The sequence below is a fragment of the Schistocerca gregaria genome, unplaced genomic scaffold (assembly GCF_023897955.1).
Source record: "Schistocerca gregaria isolate iqSchGreg1 unplaced genomic scaffold, iqSchGreg1.2 ptg001234l, whole genome shotgun sequence".
NCBI lineage: Eukaryota > Metazoa > Arthropoda > Insecta > Orthoptera > Acrididae > Schistocerca > Schistocerca gregaria.
In genome coordinates, this window is record NW_026062553.1 from 72,516 (window position 1) to 94,079 (window position 21,564).

Below are 21,564 nucleotides of genomic sequence, written 5' to 3' on the forward strand. Positions count from 1 at the left end.
ACCCAGCTCACGTTCCCTTTTATTGGGTGAACAATCCTACACTTTTTGAATTCTGCTTCACAATGATAGGAAGAGCCGACATCGAAGGATCAAAAAGCAACGTCGATATGAACTCTTGGCTGCCACAAGCCAGTTATCCCTGTGGTAACTTTTCTGACACCTCTGAAGGGAAGGATTTAAGTTTATATAATCCATATATAGTATATAGATTATATTTATCCCATTTAAAAAATATGGTTTCAAAGGATCTTTAGGCCCAACTTTCATTTATATATTATTCTTACTTAAAATAATATTCAAATAAACATTTACCCTTATATTCTACATAAGATTTCTTTTCTTATTGAGTTTATCTTTGGACACCTGTGTTATATTTTAACAGATGTGCCGCCCCAGCCAAACTCCCCATTAAAATAATTTTAATGATATTTAGATTATGATGCATAATTTATAAAATCATACAATTATAAATTGTATTATCTATATTTATCATTTAATTAAAAAAATAATAATTATAGTGGTATTTCATTGACGTTATGACAATAAATTGCCACAACTCCCACCTATACTATACTAATTTTATTTTTTTAAGTATTTTAACTAGAGTCAAGCTCAACAGGGTCTTCTTTCCCCGCAGGTTATTTTTATAATATTTTTATGTATTATATAAATAGTTATTTTTGTATATAATAAACATTTACCCAAGCCCGTTCCCTTGGCTGTTATTTCACTAGATTATTAATAGGGACAGTAGGAATCTCGTTAATCCATTCATGCGCGTCACCAATTAAATGACGAGGCATTTGGCTACCTTAAGAGAGTCATAGTTACTCCCGCCGTTTACCCGAGCTTTATTAAATTTCTTTAATATTGACATTCTGAGCACTGGGCAGAAATCATATAATGTCATAAATATTATCTTATATCTATCATTATACTATGTTTTAGTTAAACAGTCGGATTCCTCGTTTTAGTAATCAGTTCTAATATAAGATATATATATAATAATGAAGATAGATTATTATATTGATCCATCAGAGCCAATCTTTCTCCCGAAGTTACAGATCTAATTTGCCGACTTCCCTTATTAATATTAATTCTATCGACCAAACGATTTTATCATAGGATACCTGATGCGGTTATCTGTACGTTCATTATTATATATTTTTAAATTATATATAAATCTAATTTTTACGAGTACAATACACAGTTAAATATTATTTTTTATAATATCGTATATATTATATTATTACATATAATATATATAATATTACATATATAATATCTTCTATATAGTAAACAATTTCTATTAATGATTAATATTCTATTGTCTACATTTATATTTATATTAGTATAAATATATATATATATATTATAAAGAAAAGATAACTCTTTTTTAACCTATATTATACTTTTTAGATTTATATTTTTAGACATGTCACCACATAGCTATAAACAGTATAAGTGTTTATAGTTTATATTATATATAATTAATGGTTAATTAATGTTAAAATTATTCCCTTTCTTAATAAATACTTATATTTATTTTTTATATATTATTTACTATATTGTATTAGGAACGACTAACTCTATATAGATTAACTTTATATAGAAACCATTATCCACTTCGGTCCTCATATATATATAATCAATATGATTATTGAATTTTATTATGAGTATTTGCTACTATAACCAAGATCTGCTCTTAATATTTATTCATAATAAATCACTTTATTACTTTATATAAATATTAATGTCCTCCTACTAAGATTTATATAATTTGTTATAATAAATCTTGTAAAGAATCGATATTAATTATATATTAATATATATAATTATTAGTGATATACCAATAATTAATATATCAATAATATTAAACAAACATATAATATATAACTATATTATATTTAATTTGTCGATCACTTATGCGTTATCCATTTTAAGCACAATTTAATTCGGCAGGTATGTTGTTACACACTTCTTAGAGGATATCTACTTCCATAATCACCTTCCTGCTGTCTTTATTAAATCATAGCTTTTACCTTTATCAATATTCGATAAATTCATTTTAACATCTTATCTTTACTTATGGTTGATCCCATATAACCATATCTGCTTACCAAATCATGGCCAACTAGGTATAATACATATATATTACATATTTAAAGTTTGAGAATAGTTTAGAAATAATATTTATTCCTAACCGTATAATATAACCGAAGTCATATTATACATTAACTCTTATCATTTCTTTACCTCATAATACTAAATTATATATATATTAGATTTAATATAATATATATATAGATATTTATTATACCCGCTATCCTTAGAGATATTTCGGAGGAAACCAGCTACTAAATGGTTCGATTAGTCTTTCGCACCTATTCCCATATTATACAAGTGATTTGCACGTCAACATTGCTACGGTCATCCATTTTAATTTCTTAAAACTTCTACCTATACAGGAATAGTTCACCATCTTTCGGGTCCTAAAATTAAAACTATAAGTGATTTATTTTTTATATAAAAAAACTAAATCCTATAAACTGAATATTATTTCTATTTCTATATGTATATTTATTTTGACTAAATAATAATACTTGCTTTAATTTTAGACTCCTTGGTCCGTGTTTCAAGACGGTTATTATTAATATCATATCATTTATAATATATTATTATATATTTTTATTTAATATATAACATATTTTTATAGTATACTATTCTATATATATAGATATATATAGAGAATAATATATTATATTAGATGATATCAATAACGTTAATTATATTAATAATTTCAAAGTCTATTTAACTCTCTTTTTTCAAAGTTCTTTTCATCATTCCCTCACGGTACTTTTTAAATATTCACTATCGGTCTCCTTTTATATATCATATTTAGTTTTAAGAGTAATCTATCTCTTTATATATATATTCAGAATATATATATATTTTATTAGATTTGCAATCTCAAACAAATCGACTCTTATTACAATAATCATATATATAATATGTATATATATAAAATTACAGGACTTTAACCTTATATTATTATTTTATTTCAAAATCAATTAATATTATATATACATTATTAAATAAATATTATTGTAACTAATATTACATTATTGATTATTTATTTATACTATTATTACTAATAGATATAATCAATTTCAATAATTGAACTTTTATCTACTTTCACTCGCCGTTACTAATAGAATCACATTTGTTTTCTTTTTTTATAACTTAACCTCCTCTTAGTAATATGCTTAAATTCAGAGGGTCATCTTAAATATTTCAAATATATCTCGTTATATCTATATATATACAAATATATATATATGTATTATCTCTATATATATTTGCATATATACATAATTGAATATATCATAGATTTAATTATATAAAAGATTATATTTTATATAACATAATAATATATAATATATATATATTATAATATAATATTTGAAATATTTATACTATATATCTATATATGATATATAGTGCATTTCGCATTAGAGAACTTTATTATTCATATAAACTAATTGTTTATAACATATTTGTAATTCATAATAATATTATCGTATCTAACTACGCTCATCATCGTTTAAAAGGAACCAAGATATCCATTATTAATATATTTTTATTTTTATATTAAATATTATTTATTTATATATATCTTTTTATCATAAATATAGTTTATATAATTTATAGAATACTATATTATATATTTATTGTTTTTAATTTATAACTCTCTAATGATCCCTCCGCAGGTTCACCTACGGAGACCTTGTTACGACTTCTCCTTCCTCTAAATTATAAAATTCAAATTAATTTGTAATATAGTTATATAGAGGTATAGATATACATATATAACAAACTACTCCTTAATTTTCATCTCATAATCCAATCGGTAGGAGCGACGGGCGGTGTGTACAAAGGGCAGGGACTTAATCATCACATGTTGATGACATGTAATTACTAGGAATTCCTTGTTCAAGATTAATAATTACAATAATCTATCCCCAACTAATTAAATAACATTTTATATGCTCTTAGCTATATTTCATATAGCTATATTTAATTTATATACTAATATAATATTAATATATAAATCTGCTTATTAAATCATTCTCTTGTTATTATTGTAACACGCGTGCAGCCCAAGATATCAAAGGGCATCACAGACCTGTTATTGCGATACTTTTCAAATTACTTAATATTTGATCGTAATTAATCAAATATGATCTATTTTTTCATTATTATACATATATAATATATATATATAATAACTGAAAATACAACATATTTTTATCATCTCGTTCGTTATCGGAATTAACCTGACAAATCACTCCACCAACTAAGAACGGCCATGCACCACCACTTATGATATCAAGAAAGATCCTTTATTCGCTAATTATATTAATCTGTCAATCCTTTTCATATCCTACCTTGGTAAAATTTCCCGTGTTGAGTCAAATTAAGCCGCAAGTTCCACTCCTTGTTGTGCCCTTCCGTCAATTCCTTTAAGTTTCATTCTTGCTAACATACTCCCCCAAGAAATATAAATATTCAACGATTTCTCATCAAAATTCTTAATATATACATTTATCTTCTAATCCATATAGAATTATTAGATATTTTAATATATATCAAACCTTTAATTATCATCATTTACTGGATAAACTACGACGGTATCTAATCATCTTCGATCCTTATCCCTTCGTTCTTTATTGACAAAATTACTCTTATTAAATGCTTTCGCTTTAGTTTGTCTTGGTTGAATCATAGAATTTCACCTCTAGCCAACCAATACATCTAATCCCAATCATTTTCATTCATTCTATACTTAAATCTATCATATACCTTAATTGTTACTCATATTTTGTATAAAACTTATTATTCCTTCAATCACTATAATTTAATTAAGGTATTATATTTATTAAATCTTTCTATATTTTATATCTAACTATTATAAATAATCAAATATAAACTATAAAAATATAAACTTCAACTACGAACTTTTTAACTTCAACAATTTTAATATACACTATTGGAGCTGGAATTACCGCGGCTGCTGGCACCAGACTTGCCCTCCAATTTAATATTCTAATTGTTATTTTAACTCATTATCATTAAAGCATATCTTGGTATAACCAAAATCACCTTTACGTCATTTCTCTACCTCTGTACATTTCTATAATATACATAATATTTGCATATTCATATATTATAGAAAATATTTACAATTGGGTAATTTACGCGCCTGCTGCCTTCCGTGGAAGTGGTAGCATTTCTCAGGCTCCCTCTCCGGAATCAAACTCTAAATCCCCGTCACCCGTTATAACCTAGGTTAGCCTCTATCTAACCTACCATAGTTGATAGGGCAGATTCTCTTGTAATTACTCGTTTAAATAATTATAAACAATTTTCATACTTTCTATAACCTGCTTTTACACAGATTATATACTTTTTTGTTATTACTCACTTATTTCTAACAAAACTAATATAAATCATGTATTAGCCCTAGATTTCCTACGGTTATCCATATAATTTATAATTACTTAGATTAATTAAACTGCACTATTGAGCTGTCCGCAGTCTCGTTTTCTATAAATAAAAAACTTATACTTACACTTGCATGGCTTAATCATCGTGACAAGCATATAACTACTGGCAGGATCAACCAGGTAACTATATATATATCTAATATATCTTTTACTATATATTATTCATATTATATATTATATTATATATAATATATAATTATAACTCATCTATAACTCATCTATAATAACTATTCTCTTTATTAATTTATAATAATAATATTAATTATTATTATCTTTTATATTCACAATATAAAATTTATCATTATTATATATATTCATCTTATACAACTAGCTATATATATATAATTTATATTTCAATATCTTATATATTTTATAACATATTTGTTAAATATAATTTTTAATAATATAATATCAATTGATAAAAGTATACCTCTATAGTACCATATCAAATATAATGTTTAGTTATATCTGAAATCATTAATTTAAGTAAAAATAATTTTTTTAATATATACTATGACAATATACTTTTAACTCGATATAACACTTTTTTGGTATGTTTAACATTAATTTAAATATTATATTTTAATATTACGAAAAAATATATTAAAAAAAATTATTATATAGTGTTTTAAAGGTTTAATTCATTTTTATATATTTATATTTTCATCACTTTCTTGTTAATCACTAATTATGTTCTAAAGATTTCTCTAGACCCTTTTTTTCAATACTGTCATTGATCAGCTTCAAGCGGATAACGACAAACCGAACGCAGACCTCAGCGCGGACGTCTCGTCGTAAAAAAATACGCCCTTCTGCTGGGTTACCCGCTCGGTGTGCTGCGCGGCTTCGCCCTGAGGTTGACAGCAAGTGCGCCCCAAGAAGAAAGAAACGACAGACAACGGATCTACGAAAAACCTAACGTGCTGTCTTTGAGCGCTTGAGGCCGCTACGTGAACAGCAGACGACATGCATCACGATATGACTGCTATTCACAGAACGCGCCGTTATTGGCTGGCCCCGAAGGGCTTGGGTGATATAAAATTCATAGAAACAACAGGCTTGTTATTTTTACATGTCAAAATTTACATAGAGCCGTTAGAAGATACTAAAATATCTCTGTCGACTATGGAGCGATAGTAATCTTGAATCGGTGGACTGAGGTAGCGTCTGAACACGTAAGCGAGGCCTGCCAGTAGCACCATGTAGGCAAGCATGGACGACGCCGATACGATTCCGAGAAGGTTCGGAGGGGGCGTCTCAAGGTCTGAGATGACAATTTCGGTTGACACAACGCTGGAAGTGTAGGCCACATCGTCATTGCTGTCCGAGGAGCAGCCGAGGTCGGACAGGGAGAAGTTAAGGTTAACGTGAGAAGCGCTAACATCTGGACGAAAGCTGAGGCGAGGGAGCCAAGAGTTCATGGAGTTGAGCGTATCGGTACATTCGACGACTACGGCCGCTAGAGAACTTTGGCTGCTTGTCTCGCAGTTGATCGCTTCTCTGGGTAAGTTGAACACCCCGGGGGTATCGGAAGTTATAGCGAGCTTTTCCTTACATTGAGGATCTGCGCCGAGGTCGTAGAGTGTAACCCCTTGGTTGAGACTGCTGCTGTAGACCGCGTTGTCGCGAATTGGAACGTTTTTGCCGACGCCACCGGTCCACACAATCTTTGCCGGTGCCCAAATTGAGGGCGGCCTGTTAACCTTCAGAGACGTCAAGGACACTACGTGTATTCGACCCGTTGACGAGGAGTCGCTGGCAGCCAGACTAAAATAAGTAAAAGTGGTCTCAAGAGCATCCGAGTCTGGATAGAACCGATACCTGAACAAGGCGTAGCACTCGTCGAAGTTGCCGTTCAAAGCAAGAAGCGAGCCAAATGTCGCGCATCCGCTGTTGAAGACCTTCGTAGGCGGCAGAATAAATTCCAGCGCGTCGCTCTCTCTTCTAAGCACGTAGGGTTCCGAACCGCTGCACGCCTCATCTAAACAGCGATGAAGCGACCAGTTTTGATTGCCATCCATGTTCACCACGAGAATCGTGTAAAGCTTCTCGGGCAGGTCGTCTGAATCGGTCGCCCTCCAGATGAAGTCGTGCCACGTCGTTTGCTCCACGAGAACCGCAGGCGGAAAGGACTTGTTCAAAAACTCGATCTTGGGCCCTTCATTGACGCGCCATATATCAATTGGCAGCAGCCTGTTCTCGCTGGTCGCCGCGCTCGTCGCGTCGGTCAGCTTGTATTCTAATGACGCGTACGCCTTTCCCCACTTTCCGGACGGCGCCGAGTACATCACCGCGGCGCCCGAGTTCTCCCCGACGAGATCGTATGGCACCGACTTAATCGGCACCTTCTTCAAACAAGCGTAATCTATGCAGTCAAACAGCTCGCCGACGCGCGGCAGACTCAAGATGGTCACAGTCACCCTGCTCATGTACCACTCGAACCTCATGTACCGTCTGCTCGCCAGCCTGATTACCACGCTAGAGCCCTGGTCCACGCTCGCGCGCGCCAACGACGTCACGGGGGCGTCCGCGTGAAGGCCCACGTACAAGTTCAAACGCGCCTGGTTGGAGGACAATTCAGTCGTATCCGTTGCCGTATACACAAACGTGTCCAGAGGCAAGTCTACATCTTTGCCGTGCAACGCGTCGCTGTAATAGTAAAACCTCGTCGTACTCAGCTCAATGCTCGACCCGCTTGTGTCGATGGGACCCATCATATTCCTGTCGACGTACAAGCGCCCCCTTACCGGCCTCGATAGCGCAATCAAGGTCACCCTCAGCCTACCTTGGTCGTATTCGTCGACGTCTGTCACCGGCAGCGCGACCTCCTGCACCTCCATCCGAACGACCGTCTTGTCGCAGTCTTCGGCCCTCGGTGCATGCGGCGTATGCTGCACGTACACGCTGATCCCGTAATCGCCGCGACACACATCGCCGCAACACGCTTGAAACTGAACGATCGCCGCCCGCTTCGGATCCTCGCCCGGCCAATATGAGTAATGAGAACCCATTCCCACGAACCGCACGTAGGCTAAGTAGTCGACCTGGCTGTCCACGCGCACTACCGATCCCTCCCTCAGCATCTCCGCATCTCCAATATGCAACCCCGACGAATCCACGCCCGTCACATTCAAATAGCCCTCTCTGCAGACCTCCAAGAACTCCAGCTGCACCGCCTGCGCGTAAATTTCACTTTCTAACATGAAAACGCTCAAATCCTTCGACTTCAGCTCAACCTCAGCCCTCCTGATGCGAAACACCACGACTCTCCTCTCAGAGCGCGCGAGTCCGTTGAACACGAAGTACTCCATGCTGTCCTCGCACTCCAACTCGCCGCACTCGCTATCCCAAGGACCCGCCACGTAGAACAACGACACCTCGGCCCCGTGGTGCGTGGGACTCCCGACCAACTCGTACGGCCCGTCCGCCGCGATAGGCACGTTGGCCCTCAACGGACTATAATCGCTCTTTCTGTACAATCTTCCAAATTCAGGCATCGACGCAACGCCAAATCTATAGTCGTCCACTGTCACGACAGTCTCCGACCCCTGGGTGATCCCCATGATGCTGAACACAACAGGTCTGCCCGGATGCGACACACCCACCTCGCTGTTGTAGGCCCTCGGCAGCGAATAATCGCTGAAGTCAACCACGGTCACCCCCAACGCCAAATCCGCCGACCGATCCACCTGACCACCACGGGCGCTCCTCCACAAGTGAAACACGCCCCTTTGCGAGCTGCCGAGGTCGGCAGACGTCGCCCAAGTCAAATTCATCACCAGTTGGCTCGTCCCCGTGTCTGCTATTTTCAGCTCCGACTTAATCACTGTATCGCTCCGTATCGGACCGGCCGCCAGCACCCGGTCACCCTCAAGAATACTACTGCCCTCTCCCAGCGAAGACACGCACAAATCCAGCATCGAACCTTCGTAATCCTCCAAAACCACCTCAAAATTCACCCTCCCCGTCGCGCGGCTGACCTTCACCTCGCCGTACGGAAGCGCCAGCCGCGGCGGCTCTTTGCTCGTGTCCAGCTCAACCGTCAGGAACGCGATGTTGGACACGTTGTTCGCCGCGCTCGACTCCTCCAAGTAAAACTCCGCGACTCGCTCGCGCCTAAACCTCCCCTCTTGGCGCCCATTCGAACCGAACCGCATCGAGGGCACGTAGTACAACGCGTCACCCGCGCCAATCACCTGGTCCCTCAACGACGAAACCAACACCTTGTCCTTCCCGTGGTGCAACGTCCCCTGGCTCAACGGGTCAGGCAGCCTCGTAAACCGCACGAAAATGGGCCCGTACGGGTCCACGTCGTCCACGCTCGAACTCAAATTGAAGCCCGTCGCGTTGCTCAGATACGTGTTGGGCGGTATCTTGTACAACACGTCCAACGCGCCAATCCGCGAATTCGGCGTCTCGGCCGTAATGTTCACCACGTAGTCCTCGCTCCACACGCAGCCATCGTGCAAGGCGTACCTCAGCTGGTACTCCCCGTTGACCGACTTGTTGTAGAGCAACAGCTCAGTCGACGTCGACGTCGGCAGCGCTATCTGCTCGCCGTACAACATGTCTCCATCCTTGAGCGGCCTCATCGTGACCGAGTTCAGCAGCACGCCGGACGCCGGCACCTTGGAGATGCGCACGCTCACGGGGTTTTTGTTCAAGTCCTCTAGCGCCAAGTTGATGCCATACACCTGAGCGTTTGCCCTGACCGACATATTCCTCCCCGTCGGAGGCACGTTGTACTCGATTGTCACCAACTTCATACTACCGCGCCATCCCGACACCGCAATGCCCACTTGCAAAACCGGCGTTCTCCCAGTCCTCGCGCGTCTGGTGCTCCAAACTAGCGAACCCCGTACTCTGTAACGCCCACCGGGGGCCGTCAACATGCTCTTCTCTCCGAAAAAGAACAAGTCCTCGTACCCCTTGTCAACCACGTATATACTGGCCACCATCATGCGAGACCTCACGGCGTCGAACAGCCCATTCCAAAACTCACACGGAGACGATTTGTCGGCCACATAATAATCAATCAGGACGCTCGACGTCGAAGCGAGCTCCCTTTGCCGAGACCGCTCTTCGGTGCTTGCAAAAATCACCTTTATGCTCGACTCCCTTACCAATCCCACGAATTCGCCCTCGTCCGTCTCGGACCACGGTCTGTCCGTAATCACGACCAACTGACACATCGCCGGCTCGTCGAAGGAATCCAAGATGATTTGGCTCGCCAACCCGAGCAAGTTGGTGTGGGCGTCGACCCCCTTGCGCCCCCCGTGGCCGAGCAGCTTGTAGACCGCTCTGACCGTGTTTTGCAGTTGTCTGAAACTGCCGACCTTGAGGGCTTTCGGAGCCCCCAGGCACGTTTCGTCTCTGTGCAGGAACACGGAAATCGGCTCTAGGCTGAGCTCAAAGGAGACGTCGGAGCGAAGGTAACGACTACAGTTGTTTTCGAACAGGGGCGCCAAGTTCGAGTCCAGGTCAATCAGGTAGTACAACTTGAAGCGGTAGGAGGGCGCGGGAGGGCTGATGAGCTCGAAGTCTGGAAGTCTGTGTGAGAGCTCGAGATGCCCGGGCACTTTGATGTGCATAGACCGGAACGACACTGATAGGGGCTCGTCGGCAGGCTGAATCGTAACAGCAATATGGCTAACAACGTTGCACGAATAGAAGTTACTGCCCTCCGCGGGCTTCCTCACCACCGCGATAGCGTCGCAGTCTATCCATATACAATTTTTGGCCCCATCGGGCAAAGACCCGGCATCAGACGCACTGGCAGTAGAATTCGGGTGCACCAACACTAATGAACCGTTGCCATTCAGAAACGCGAAGGTGGCGCCCCTGTACCGCGCCCACGTAGTCTGCATTGCCCCTTCGAGAAGCCGATGCGACTCCTCTTCGTATGGAGCCCAGTTCCAACCCGGAGGTGGCGTCCGCGCGAAGAGACAATCAGTTTCCGTCTCGTTCAGCAGCAACGTGTAGACGTATCCGTCTCTAGAATGTCTGAAAGCGTCGACACTGTGCTTTGTCTCGGCGCAGAGGTGCAAGCGGCCCCTCTCGTAGATCACCGGTTCGGGCGTCTTCATCTTGAGGGAGTCCAGCTCCAACAATACCACCACGTCGTTGTAATCGTAGTCCCTGTCGCAGCCAGCGCCCGCATCGAAGCCGACGACGTACCGACCTATAGACGGCATGTAGACCCACGTGACCAGGTGAGAGTACCTGTCCCGCATCGGGGGAGAAATCGAGTACTCGCTATGGCGGTTCGCATAGTCGAGAGACTTCCCGAAGCTGTCGGACGCCAAGTAAAGCCCAATTGTGTCGCCCCTATCGAATGGACCAATTTGAAGCGAACGCCCGGCAGGATAGCACTTGTCATGGACCCTAGAGAGCAAATGGTATATAGGAACGCCCAAATAGCCCTCGCCGCTCTCCGCGTATACGGGTTTTCTGAGATCCCAGCTGTAGCGAAAATACCCCACCGAATCGAGCAAGTCGGTCTTGGCAGACAAATAAGTTATCCTAAAGTACTGACCAATTTCAGAAAATTTGTCAGTACGTTCGTTTATGAATTGTACCCGAAAAACCGCCCGTCTGCGTCCCCTGCAACGTTACGTACAGCATGATCTTCCGTGACATTGAAGTAAAAATCCCCAGTATAGTAGGAAAGGTCGGCCCGCTTGCCAGAGACAAAAAGCCTGTCTATACGCTCAACTGCTTCTTCGCTCAAATTCTCTGTGCACAGCGTATGCGTAGGGTCGTGGTAGGCGCGAAGAACTTTCCCGTTGCAACAAACCGCTTAGTCAAAACCGCCCGAAGTTCGCCCAGCGCTAGCCGAGCCGTAGCGCGAATGTACCTTCTACACATTCGGGGCTAAACAGAAGCTCTTGTGTAAAATTGCATTCGGATAGACCGGAAGGTGCACCTGTCAAACTCTGCCCTGGTGTCACATCGCCACACAAAGAGAGCACCAAGCACATCCACAACAGGTACATCAAAATATTCGTGCTCATGTTTTCTCGTCAAAAGACCTTTAAGTGGTGTTTTAGCGATCGACGCTGCGCAACTAGAACCAACATCTAAAAGCTATATACAGTCAACTCCTCGCAACGGAGCGCGTCACTTTCAAACTGCAACGGACTAATGCTCCGGCTAAACCGGTGCTACCTCCTCTTCGAATGAGAACTACTCCGGCATCTATAGCCGAACAAAATGAGGCCTCTAGCTATTAATAGAAGATGCAGGAAATGCGTTTTTAAAAACCCGATAAAATTTGAGCCAAAAATGTTTGCACTGTTGTACCCTCTATAATGATGTATTATGCCACCGGAGACAAATGCCGCCGGGTATCTGCCTGTTAATGACATTTTGGCCGGCTGAAACGGTCGTTCCCTGACCTCGGAATCGACGCTCTAGACGCAGCAACGCCGAAACTTTTTTTCAAACCAGCTCCAAACGACGCAAAGTTACCGCTCTACTAAAACGCGAATCAATGCATTGAAATTTCCCCAATCCGCATCACTAGCGCAAAGAACATTATTGATCAATAAAGCACACTATCACGGTCGCGCGCTCTTATAATCAAACTGCAATGGAAAATTTCCTTCGCTTCGGCACATCACTGCTGATTACCAAAATACGGATTCCTATTGGCCCTAAATCGGCGCTGAGAGCTAGCTTCCAGACTCGACTAGAGCATTTCTCTGTAGGATTTACAACTGCTGTGCATCTTAGACAAAGCCGATGGCTTTCGCCGCTCACAAAACTTTTGAACTCTGAAATGCCGCAAAGCCCCGTCAACCAATATTGACCACTTCACACTCACAACCTACTGCTTTCATTCGCCTATCTGCAGAGCGCTGTCTCCCCTTTTGTTACTGAAATAACTTTTAGATAGATATGAGACTGGCTCATCTCTATTTGGTTGAAGTACCATTTCACTTCTTATATTATCCTTCCTTTTATCTGCCTCACGCTCACTATCGATATACAAAAACCAAAAAAGTTTTGACTCTCCGGTCAACGCACAATATGTTCATAAGCCAGAATACCCATAATGGCTTCCTTCTCAATGTTGCACCTCAACATATCTTGTCTTTCTTTAAATGATTCACATAGCCATAGAGAACGCGAACAGCCACCCAATACAACATTCGCACAATCAGTTCTGAAAGACCTGAAGTCCTCGGCACAACACAACTTAATTCCCGCCGTATACAGTCAGCAAACACTTCTCCAGACTCGAAAAACTTCATTTAAACGCCCTCTAACCAAGATGTCCATTATCTGAAGAATTTAAAGACCCAAAAAAAAACCCGCATTTAAATTCCTACTCCATACAATTCCCATTCAGGTAGTAGCTTTCTTCTACAAAATTCGGCCGAAGTAACGATACATCCTTAGTGTCTTTCTTGTCAATATAACTTTCCTCACTTTCTTCATCTTCGCTGTTGTCCTTCTCTAGTTTTCTTGCTTCCTTCACGACAAATCACCAAAAATCAACGTCAGCTCTATGCCGTCCCAATACCCCCTTTTATCAATAAGCAGCATACCCTGTACTTATCAAGATAAATCTGAAGCGGCTGAACGTAGTTGTCGAATCCCAACGACTTCAATGCTTTGATGATGTCATCTCCCGTAATAACTTTTTTTTTCTTTTTCATACATAGGTCACTAGATCTAAAAGCAAGCAAAATCGTTAAGACCGCTGAACAATTTCAATCTACGAAAAAAATGGACAATTCGCAATTATTTGTATCCATTTCCTCAGACTAGCCATACTCTCCCGTTACAAAGCTAATAAACTCAGAAATACAGCTTTGGACGCATTCTTGCGCAGGTCTCGCGACTTTGGTCCCTATAGGAACCGATATCTTCATCAAACGACCGACGTTCGCCCAAGGAAGTACTACATTTTTGGAGTCATTATGACATTCAATAGGCTGTGGCTCTATAGCTTTAGATTCCTCTTCGCTTTTCATGGTCTAGTACGAAAACTAAGCAATATCAACAAAATTGCCAATAACTAGATAAAATGCATGAAAAAAATAATGTTTGAAAATAATTTAGCTACAACTCGATAGAAGTACGATCGACAAAAAATGGGTTGATCCAAATTGATAAGAAATTTCACCGGCACGACTGAATTCGCAGCCCCGGGAGCTGGTCCATACGCGAATAGCCAGTACCTGATGGTAAAAACATTGCATACTGTCTATACTCTACGACCAAGACACCCTGAGTTCGAAAAAACAAATCACCTTTTTAGCGCTGTCCAAGGTTCAATGAATTGTTTTTTTTCTATCACGACTGACGAAACCAATCGTGCCAAAGGATTGTCAATGCATCTGCGCTTGCTAAAAACGGTTTTGAGCCAAACACCCGGTCTTAGCTATTAGCCGAGACGATGTAGCTCGGTTTATGCGCCTGTTCGAACACAAATAACGTCCCTATCAACATAAAATTATCTCAAAATAACGACACAATTTGTTGCGCTTATCTTGCAGGTTAGACGTTAAATTTTGAGAAAAATGTATGAGGATCTGCTTTCAAAAACACAAGCACTGACTACGATTGCAGACAGCTTTGTCGACCAAATCACATTTCTGACAGCGCGCATGCGATTTGTGGCTAAAAGCAGCGGAGGACGAGAGGATGCAACGAGCTGTCTGACTAGAGAAGCGCGATCGAGTTGGTGCAGATTAAAGCGGGTTCCACGCTTGTGTACAAAACAGCTTGCCTTCGAAGCATTTTTTCACTGGCCGTCGAACTATTTTGTCATGTTCAAAATCTGAGCTAAACCGTGCTTTCTACCGCGGTTGAGGGCTACCTGGCATTGACAGCTTCGCGGAAGGTGTTGCATGTTTCAGACGCTCCTCGATATGACAAATCATTCAGACGCTCGAGCTGACACTGTCGTGTCTAGCGGTGCAGGTTGATGGTGATTTGGAAATCTAAACCCACGACGTGATTCTTGGAGTGAAATATGCTCTACCTTATTTCTTCGTTTTATTTTTTTTCCTGTTTCGTCGGCCTGTTTGTGCTACGTTAGAGGACTCGGATTGCGTTTGGCGCTCTCCGAGCTTATCGTCTTTAGTGAGAGGTCTGCCTTTTCCGGCACTGACCGCCTTTTTTGTCAATGCTGTTAGCCACGCGTTTGCGTACAACACATCGGCGTCCGTTTCCTTCAAGCCTACGGAAGTCAAAATGTTGTAGTTTTTCATTTCGTACGACAGAGCCTTGGCGTAGTTGCCTTTCTTGTGTTCGACCGTGGCCATCATGTGATAGACGTTTGCAAGGTTGAGGTAGATACTGGTGTGCTTCGCATCGGCGGTGAAGGGGAGAGCGAAGCTCCGGTCGTCGAGTGGAGGGCCGCCCAGCCTGCGTCCCATGCACTCAAGCAAGTTGTGAAGCACGCGCGACGCACTGTCAAACTTCTGAAGCTCAGATAGCAAAAATATTAATTCCGAGTACATTCTAGCGTAGTGGAGATAATTCGCCCCTGTGTTGATCAGCTTCAGATAGAGTGCCCGTCTGGAGTAGTTCAGCGCCTCTTCGTGTTTTGAGAGCGAAAGTGAGATGCGCGCCAACGAATCGTAGGCGCAGGCAGTGATGGCGTGGTCTAGGCCGTTCACTTGTTCGCAAATTTGTACGGCCCTCTTTGAGTATTCGTATGCACATTCGCGTTTGTCCGAGCTGTAGGCGAGATTCGATAGTTGTAAGAAGTAGTGGGCTGTGAGAGGGTGAACCGGGCCGTAGATTTGGTGGAAGATGAAGTGAACTTCTTGAAGCAGGTTGTAGGCAAGTTGATGGTCCGTTCTCGAGGCTTTTTCGCTGAATGAAAGAATGCTATCTCCATAACCCGATACTGGTGAAACGTGCTTGACGACCGGCAGCAGTTGGTGGATGTCCTCTGAAAAGAAGATATGCTCAGCATCTTCGAAGTTGTAAGAGCGAGCTCTGAGCGCGATGCCGCAACTTAAGCAAAAAGAACGAAGGTTGGCGGTTATAAAGAAAGTTTCATCGACAGGGACAGGCAAGTCGTATCTGTATTTGGACTTGACCAGGCGGTAAATTTGCGTCCAAAGCGCAGCTCGCGAGGGCGCGGAGTCAGCAGTGAATGGCTGAGGGGATACATCTGAAGAAATATTTGACAGTTCGGCTTCGCTGGGCCTTTGGAATAAGGCGTTCAAGAACTCGGCGGTGCGGCAAGCGAGTTGGTTTTCAGGAGCAGAGCGAATAAAGCGCCTGAACAGAGTCTTGGCCGAGCGAACGATCATTTCGCTTACCAGCGCATTCACGTGAGCGGGCGCCTTCGAAGCTGCCAAGTTCGTCAAGTAGCCTAAATACCTCAGGTTCACACCGCACTCATGCAATATCTCCTTGATTGGATATAGGCCGCCTTGTATGTTAGTGGAATGGTTACAGGCGGCGATGGCCAAGGCGATTGCCTTAGCCATCAAATACTCACCTATATCCTTGTTTAGCTCCACATCCTTGTCTAGCTCTTCTTGACTGTCTTCCAAGTTCACGTTGTTGACGTAAAGATCCATGTTGAAGCGATAGTCCGGGAACACCAACTTCTCGTGGCCGTTCTGTGCGGACGCTTTAGAGTCGCCTTCAGCTTGCTTGGAGGCGTCCGATTCGTTGTCCGCGGCCGATTGCTTATCAGAAGAGGGAACTCCGTGGGAATAGATATACTGCTGAATCAATTCCGGACGGTAGACCGCGTTTGAATAGGCGCTGTTCCTGTAGTTGTAATCGCGAGGCAGCATGTAGGCCAAATCAATCAAATAGTAGCGGTTGTTTTTGTCAACGATCCCCTTGACATCGCAACTGGTCCACAGCTTATACACAGGCGACGGTTCATCGCCCACACGAACGGATACTTGATGCTCTCTTAGATGGAATTGTGCGGCGACCTGGCCCAATCGTCGGTGGAATTCTGGATCACAATGAATCGCTTCTAGCTTTCCGTAGGTGACGACCTCCTCACCGGCTAGCAGGCCCTCAAAAATGTCGGGGATAATTGTTTGCGCAACAAGGCGAAAGCCTCGGTAGTCGATGATGGCCATGTTTAAAGATCGGAGGTCAGGCGGATCGACCGAATAAAAATTCTTCAGGCAGAGAAGATTGACGTTAATAACTTTCGAAAAAGTCTCATCATCACACATTCCAACCGGGTCAACAGCCTGACTGTAGAAGATGTCACTATATATATAAGCCCTATTGATCTGCGAGTCGTACACGTTTATGGCCTGGACCTTTCCTTCAACAATGGCCACTGCCCCCTGCGTAGCGACTTCGACAAAATCGCAATGAATGCGTTGCAATGTATAGTCTCTGTCAATAATTTCTTGAACGGTCCCAACCGGCATGTCCAGAGCCGACTGAAACTCATCGTTCCAACTTCGATATTTGTTGTTGGCACCAAACTCAATCACCGAATTGAGGAGCAAATCCTTTTCTGCGCGCTGTATATCATAGCTACGGGAACTCCTTGGAGCCAACCAGGGATTGCAGGGAAAAGAAGGCGCTGCTATTTCGTAAATGCTCGAATTCAGTTGATAATTAATTCGTTGCTGAAAATTTTTTTTAAATGAGCAAGACAAAAACGACAAACAATCAGACAATAACTTGCTATGATGCGGTTCGTCTGCAGGAGTTGGGTCGAAGTGGTCCCTGTCGCACTTCGAGACATAAAACCCACTCGGACTCGCGACAATGACGGCCTCCTTAGATTCTAATGTCACCACGTCCAAATAAAAAAAATCACCATTTAGCCGGCGGTTCCCTGTAGGCGGGTTAAAGCTGCTGTAGCGTAGCTGCTTCAGGCAAAGCAACGCTCCGACGTCTGCATCGGTCATATAATCCTTATGATAAAATAAACCCAGCGGCGCCTCCTGATATGGCTTTTCGTAATAGTCGAAATTCTCTAGCCAGTCTTCTTCTTGCTCTGCATGCGGATACCTCGAAGATGACACCAAGGCAGACGGCCTTTCAATTGGCTCCAAAAGTTCATACAGTCTCTGAACATGGTGTCGACTATCTACATAAGTGTACAAATCTTTTTTTTGGAATTTTGTTAAAAACTTTTTACCAGAGGTAATCCCAATTAAGATAAACGCAATATAACAGACTTCGTCTTAAAAAGAACACACAAGTACCGATATTGTAATACCTTGTATCATGAGTAAGGTATTTTTGTTTTCTTGTAAAAATTCGCGTATTCCCAACCTTTCATCTTCTATTGGCTCATTCAAGTATTCCAGGTGATAGCAGGTTATGCAGCAGGTACTTGGATTGTCCATCAGAGTCATCTTAATGTCATGGACTGTTTGGTCCAGTGATATCTAGGATTAATGAAGTTAACAAGAGTGCTTTTCTAAAATGCTACAACCCTCGGCTGATATTCGCTTGCTTCCAGAAAGACGCTCGTTAGGTTCAGCCCATCCAGACGTACGGAGAACTTAATTTGCTCTGAGCTAGGAGAAGTCACGACTAATTCAACTTCTTTCTTGTCTCTTTGTAGAGCCATTTTTGTTAATTCTGCATTATTGATGTCCACCGTCATTTTGATAATTTAGTTATCCACTATAATGCTAGATGTATGAACTTAAAGTAACTAAATTTGGTTCAGAGACAACTGAGCAAAATGCTTCTCACATCGAATCTTATCAAAACTTTTTTTATCCGATCATCGCATCGGAGCTTTGCTGTCTAGTTTTACTATTTACACAATTGCCGCTATAGAACCCAATAACGCCCCACTCTGAATGTTCTTCAATTTTTTGCTCATCTGAGCTGCTTCGACGTGTACATGAATTTGATGTAAAATTTTTACATCTAAGATTCTCTGTATCACTATTTCGAATGTATTTCATTGAGAATGCAATAGCGATCCAAATGCATTGAATTTTGATGTATTCCTCTGTCAGACCATTGTGTCCGTACCTCCTACCATTAACCGTCGAGGGCTCGCAGCAAGAAAAAGTTAGAGTTCCAAGTTCCAAATTCATCGATCCGTATTGCAGCAAAATGCGACGTCAATTGGCGCTGTGACTATCAAAATGAGAGTGGATGACATTCGATTGCATACGCTGAATTTACGCATTACTCATCAACTGGCGAATTGCAAAAAGAAAAACAGAAACGAAGCGCTTAGCTCAAATCTCACGTTTGACTGCGGATGCAGACTTCAGACAAAATTTCGGCTTTTCACTAGATTTTCTTAGAATTTTTGCAACAGCCCCAATAAACCAAGCCTATGAAGGCTGCGCCGAATGATTAAAAATGTCATATATCATCATATAGTGATGCTGGCTGTGTTTTTATGTAAAACATCTCTAAAATGCCGAATGATGCATCTGAGAGCTTATCATATATATTGGTTTCGTATTTTTAGCACTATTTGCCCATTCGTTTTCTAAATCTTTTATGACCTAGTTCAACAAAAAAAGACCTGTCACGCTAATTGAAAAAATGCTTTTTTCGAGTACCCAACAATATTCATTGTAGACATCCTCTCAATACTATGAAATGGCTCATTTTTAATTTAGCGATATTTAACAGGTGTAAAAGTCATCATGTGTTGCGCTCAGTTCAAAATTGACAGTGCTCTCGAATTGAAAAAGACTCCTGAATTTAGACATATTTCAGCTGGCTAGTTATACCGAGGGATACCCTAAAATCATTCAGAATATGGCATAGAATAGTCCAAATTCGGTCACCTATAGCGTCCACAATATCAGTCATATCCACAACCGAAGGGAAGTTAATCATAAAAACAAAACAAATACCTTGTGCTGCCTTTATGTAATTCCTTTACCCTCTCGAAAAAGAACAAGTACGCACGCATACGCATAAGCCGCCTCATCAAAAAAAAGAGTGGATCTGTTTCAACCCGGCATCTCATCAAATGTCTATTCTCTGTTAAAGACGGCTGGAGTTTAATGGAGCTGCTAAAAAGTTTGCGAACATAAAATCGGCGTTATTAACATGTAATACTCCAGAACTGACAACCGTTCTAATTCATCAGTGTTGTATGTTCAAATTAAACGTATTTATATAATATTACAGTGTGATGATAGCTACATTAATCCGTTTTTTTTAAATTTTTTATATAACATCCCACAAAGCTCTGGGCTGAAAAATTATACGTTCTTGTCATTTTGATAGACAAATAGTTTTTGCTTTAACTTTGACTGTATTCATCACTGAATAATATTTTATTGTATGCTATATATCTGAATGACGACAATAATCTTAAACATAACTCCAGTCAAATTATTTCAGAATTGAACATGGACACGATATATAATCTTTAACTGCACGATCCTTTGAGAAACATACACTCGTAACAACATCAATACATTGTTACTTGTCAATTTTCGTTTTATTGTAGGAATACGAACTCTATATTAAACATCGCTACGGCCTCTGTGAGAGCATTTTTATACTAAATGCAAAATTCATCTATTTCACCGAAACATTAACCACAATATCAGTGTTCTCACCCTGTTAATAGGTTTAAGTAGTGAATTAAAACTAATTTATCAATAAACATGTATTACAAACATATTTTTTTACTTATGAAAACAGCGCATATATATTTAATATACGTCTGTATTTTTTTATCTATCCAACATGATGAACGATAGTTATGTACTATATTGATGCAAAAGAATTAACGGGACATCTTATTATTAATTCGTGAACAGTATTAAACCTGAACCGCAAAAGAATTCGTCAGTTTAAAATTTTTTCCAGTGCTTTAATCGACGCAAATAAAAAAAAAATTATATAAACAGAGGCAGCATATATATATATATATATATATTACCCATAAATTACCAAATATCTATGGCAAATATTAGTTAACATAATGTTATAGTAAGACAGTTTTTGAATTTAACATCCATAGTTTCGGTCTCATTCCTTTTTTATTAGGAGTATACTCAGGTATCCGTCTGCATCGTATGTGATGTCCAACATGTAT

The 21,564-nt window shown here is 40.7% G+C and overlaps 2 protein-coding genes across 2 annotated transcripts; both read right to left on the reverse strand.

Annotated features, from left to right (window-relative positions):
- Positions 1-13,478: 13,478 nt before the first annotated feature.
- LOC126329978 (uncharacterized) lies at positions 13,479-14,562 on the reverse strand. Its single transcript, XM_049996262.1, has 3 exons — positions 14,349-14,562; positions 14,120-14,246; positions 13,479-14,043 (listed from the first exon to the last, which is right to left on the reverse strand). Exons 1-3 carry the CDS (start codon positions 14,546-14,548, stop codon positions 13,897-13,899), a joined length of 474 nt encoding a protein of 157 aa, XP_049852219.1. The 5' UTR covers positions 14,549-14,562; the 3' UTR covers positions 13,479-13,896.
- Positions 14,563-14,615: 53 nt separating this feature from the next.
- On the reverse strand, positions 14,616-19,214 carry LOC126329979 (clustered mitochondria protein homolog). Its single transcript, XM_049996263.1, has 3 exons — positions 19,030-19,214; positions 18,748-18,919; positions 14,616-18,633 (listed from the first exon to the last, which is right to left on the reverse strand). Exons 1-3 carry the CDS (start codon positions 19,138-19,140, stop codon positions 15,563-15,565), a joined length of 3,354 nt encoding a protein of 1,117 aa, XP_049852220.1. The 5' UTR covers positions 19,141-19,214; the 3' UTR covers positions 14,616-15,562.
- Between the last annotated feature and the right edge of the window lie 2,350 nt (positions 19,215-21,564).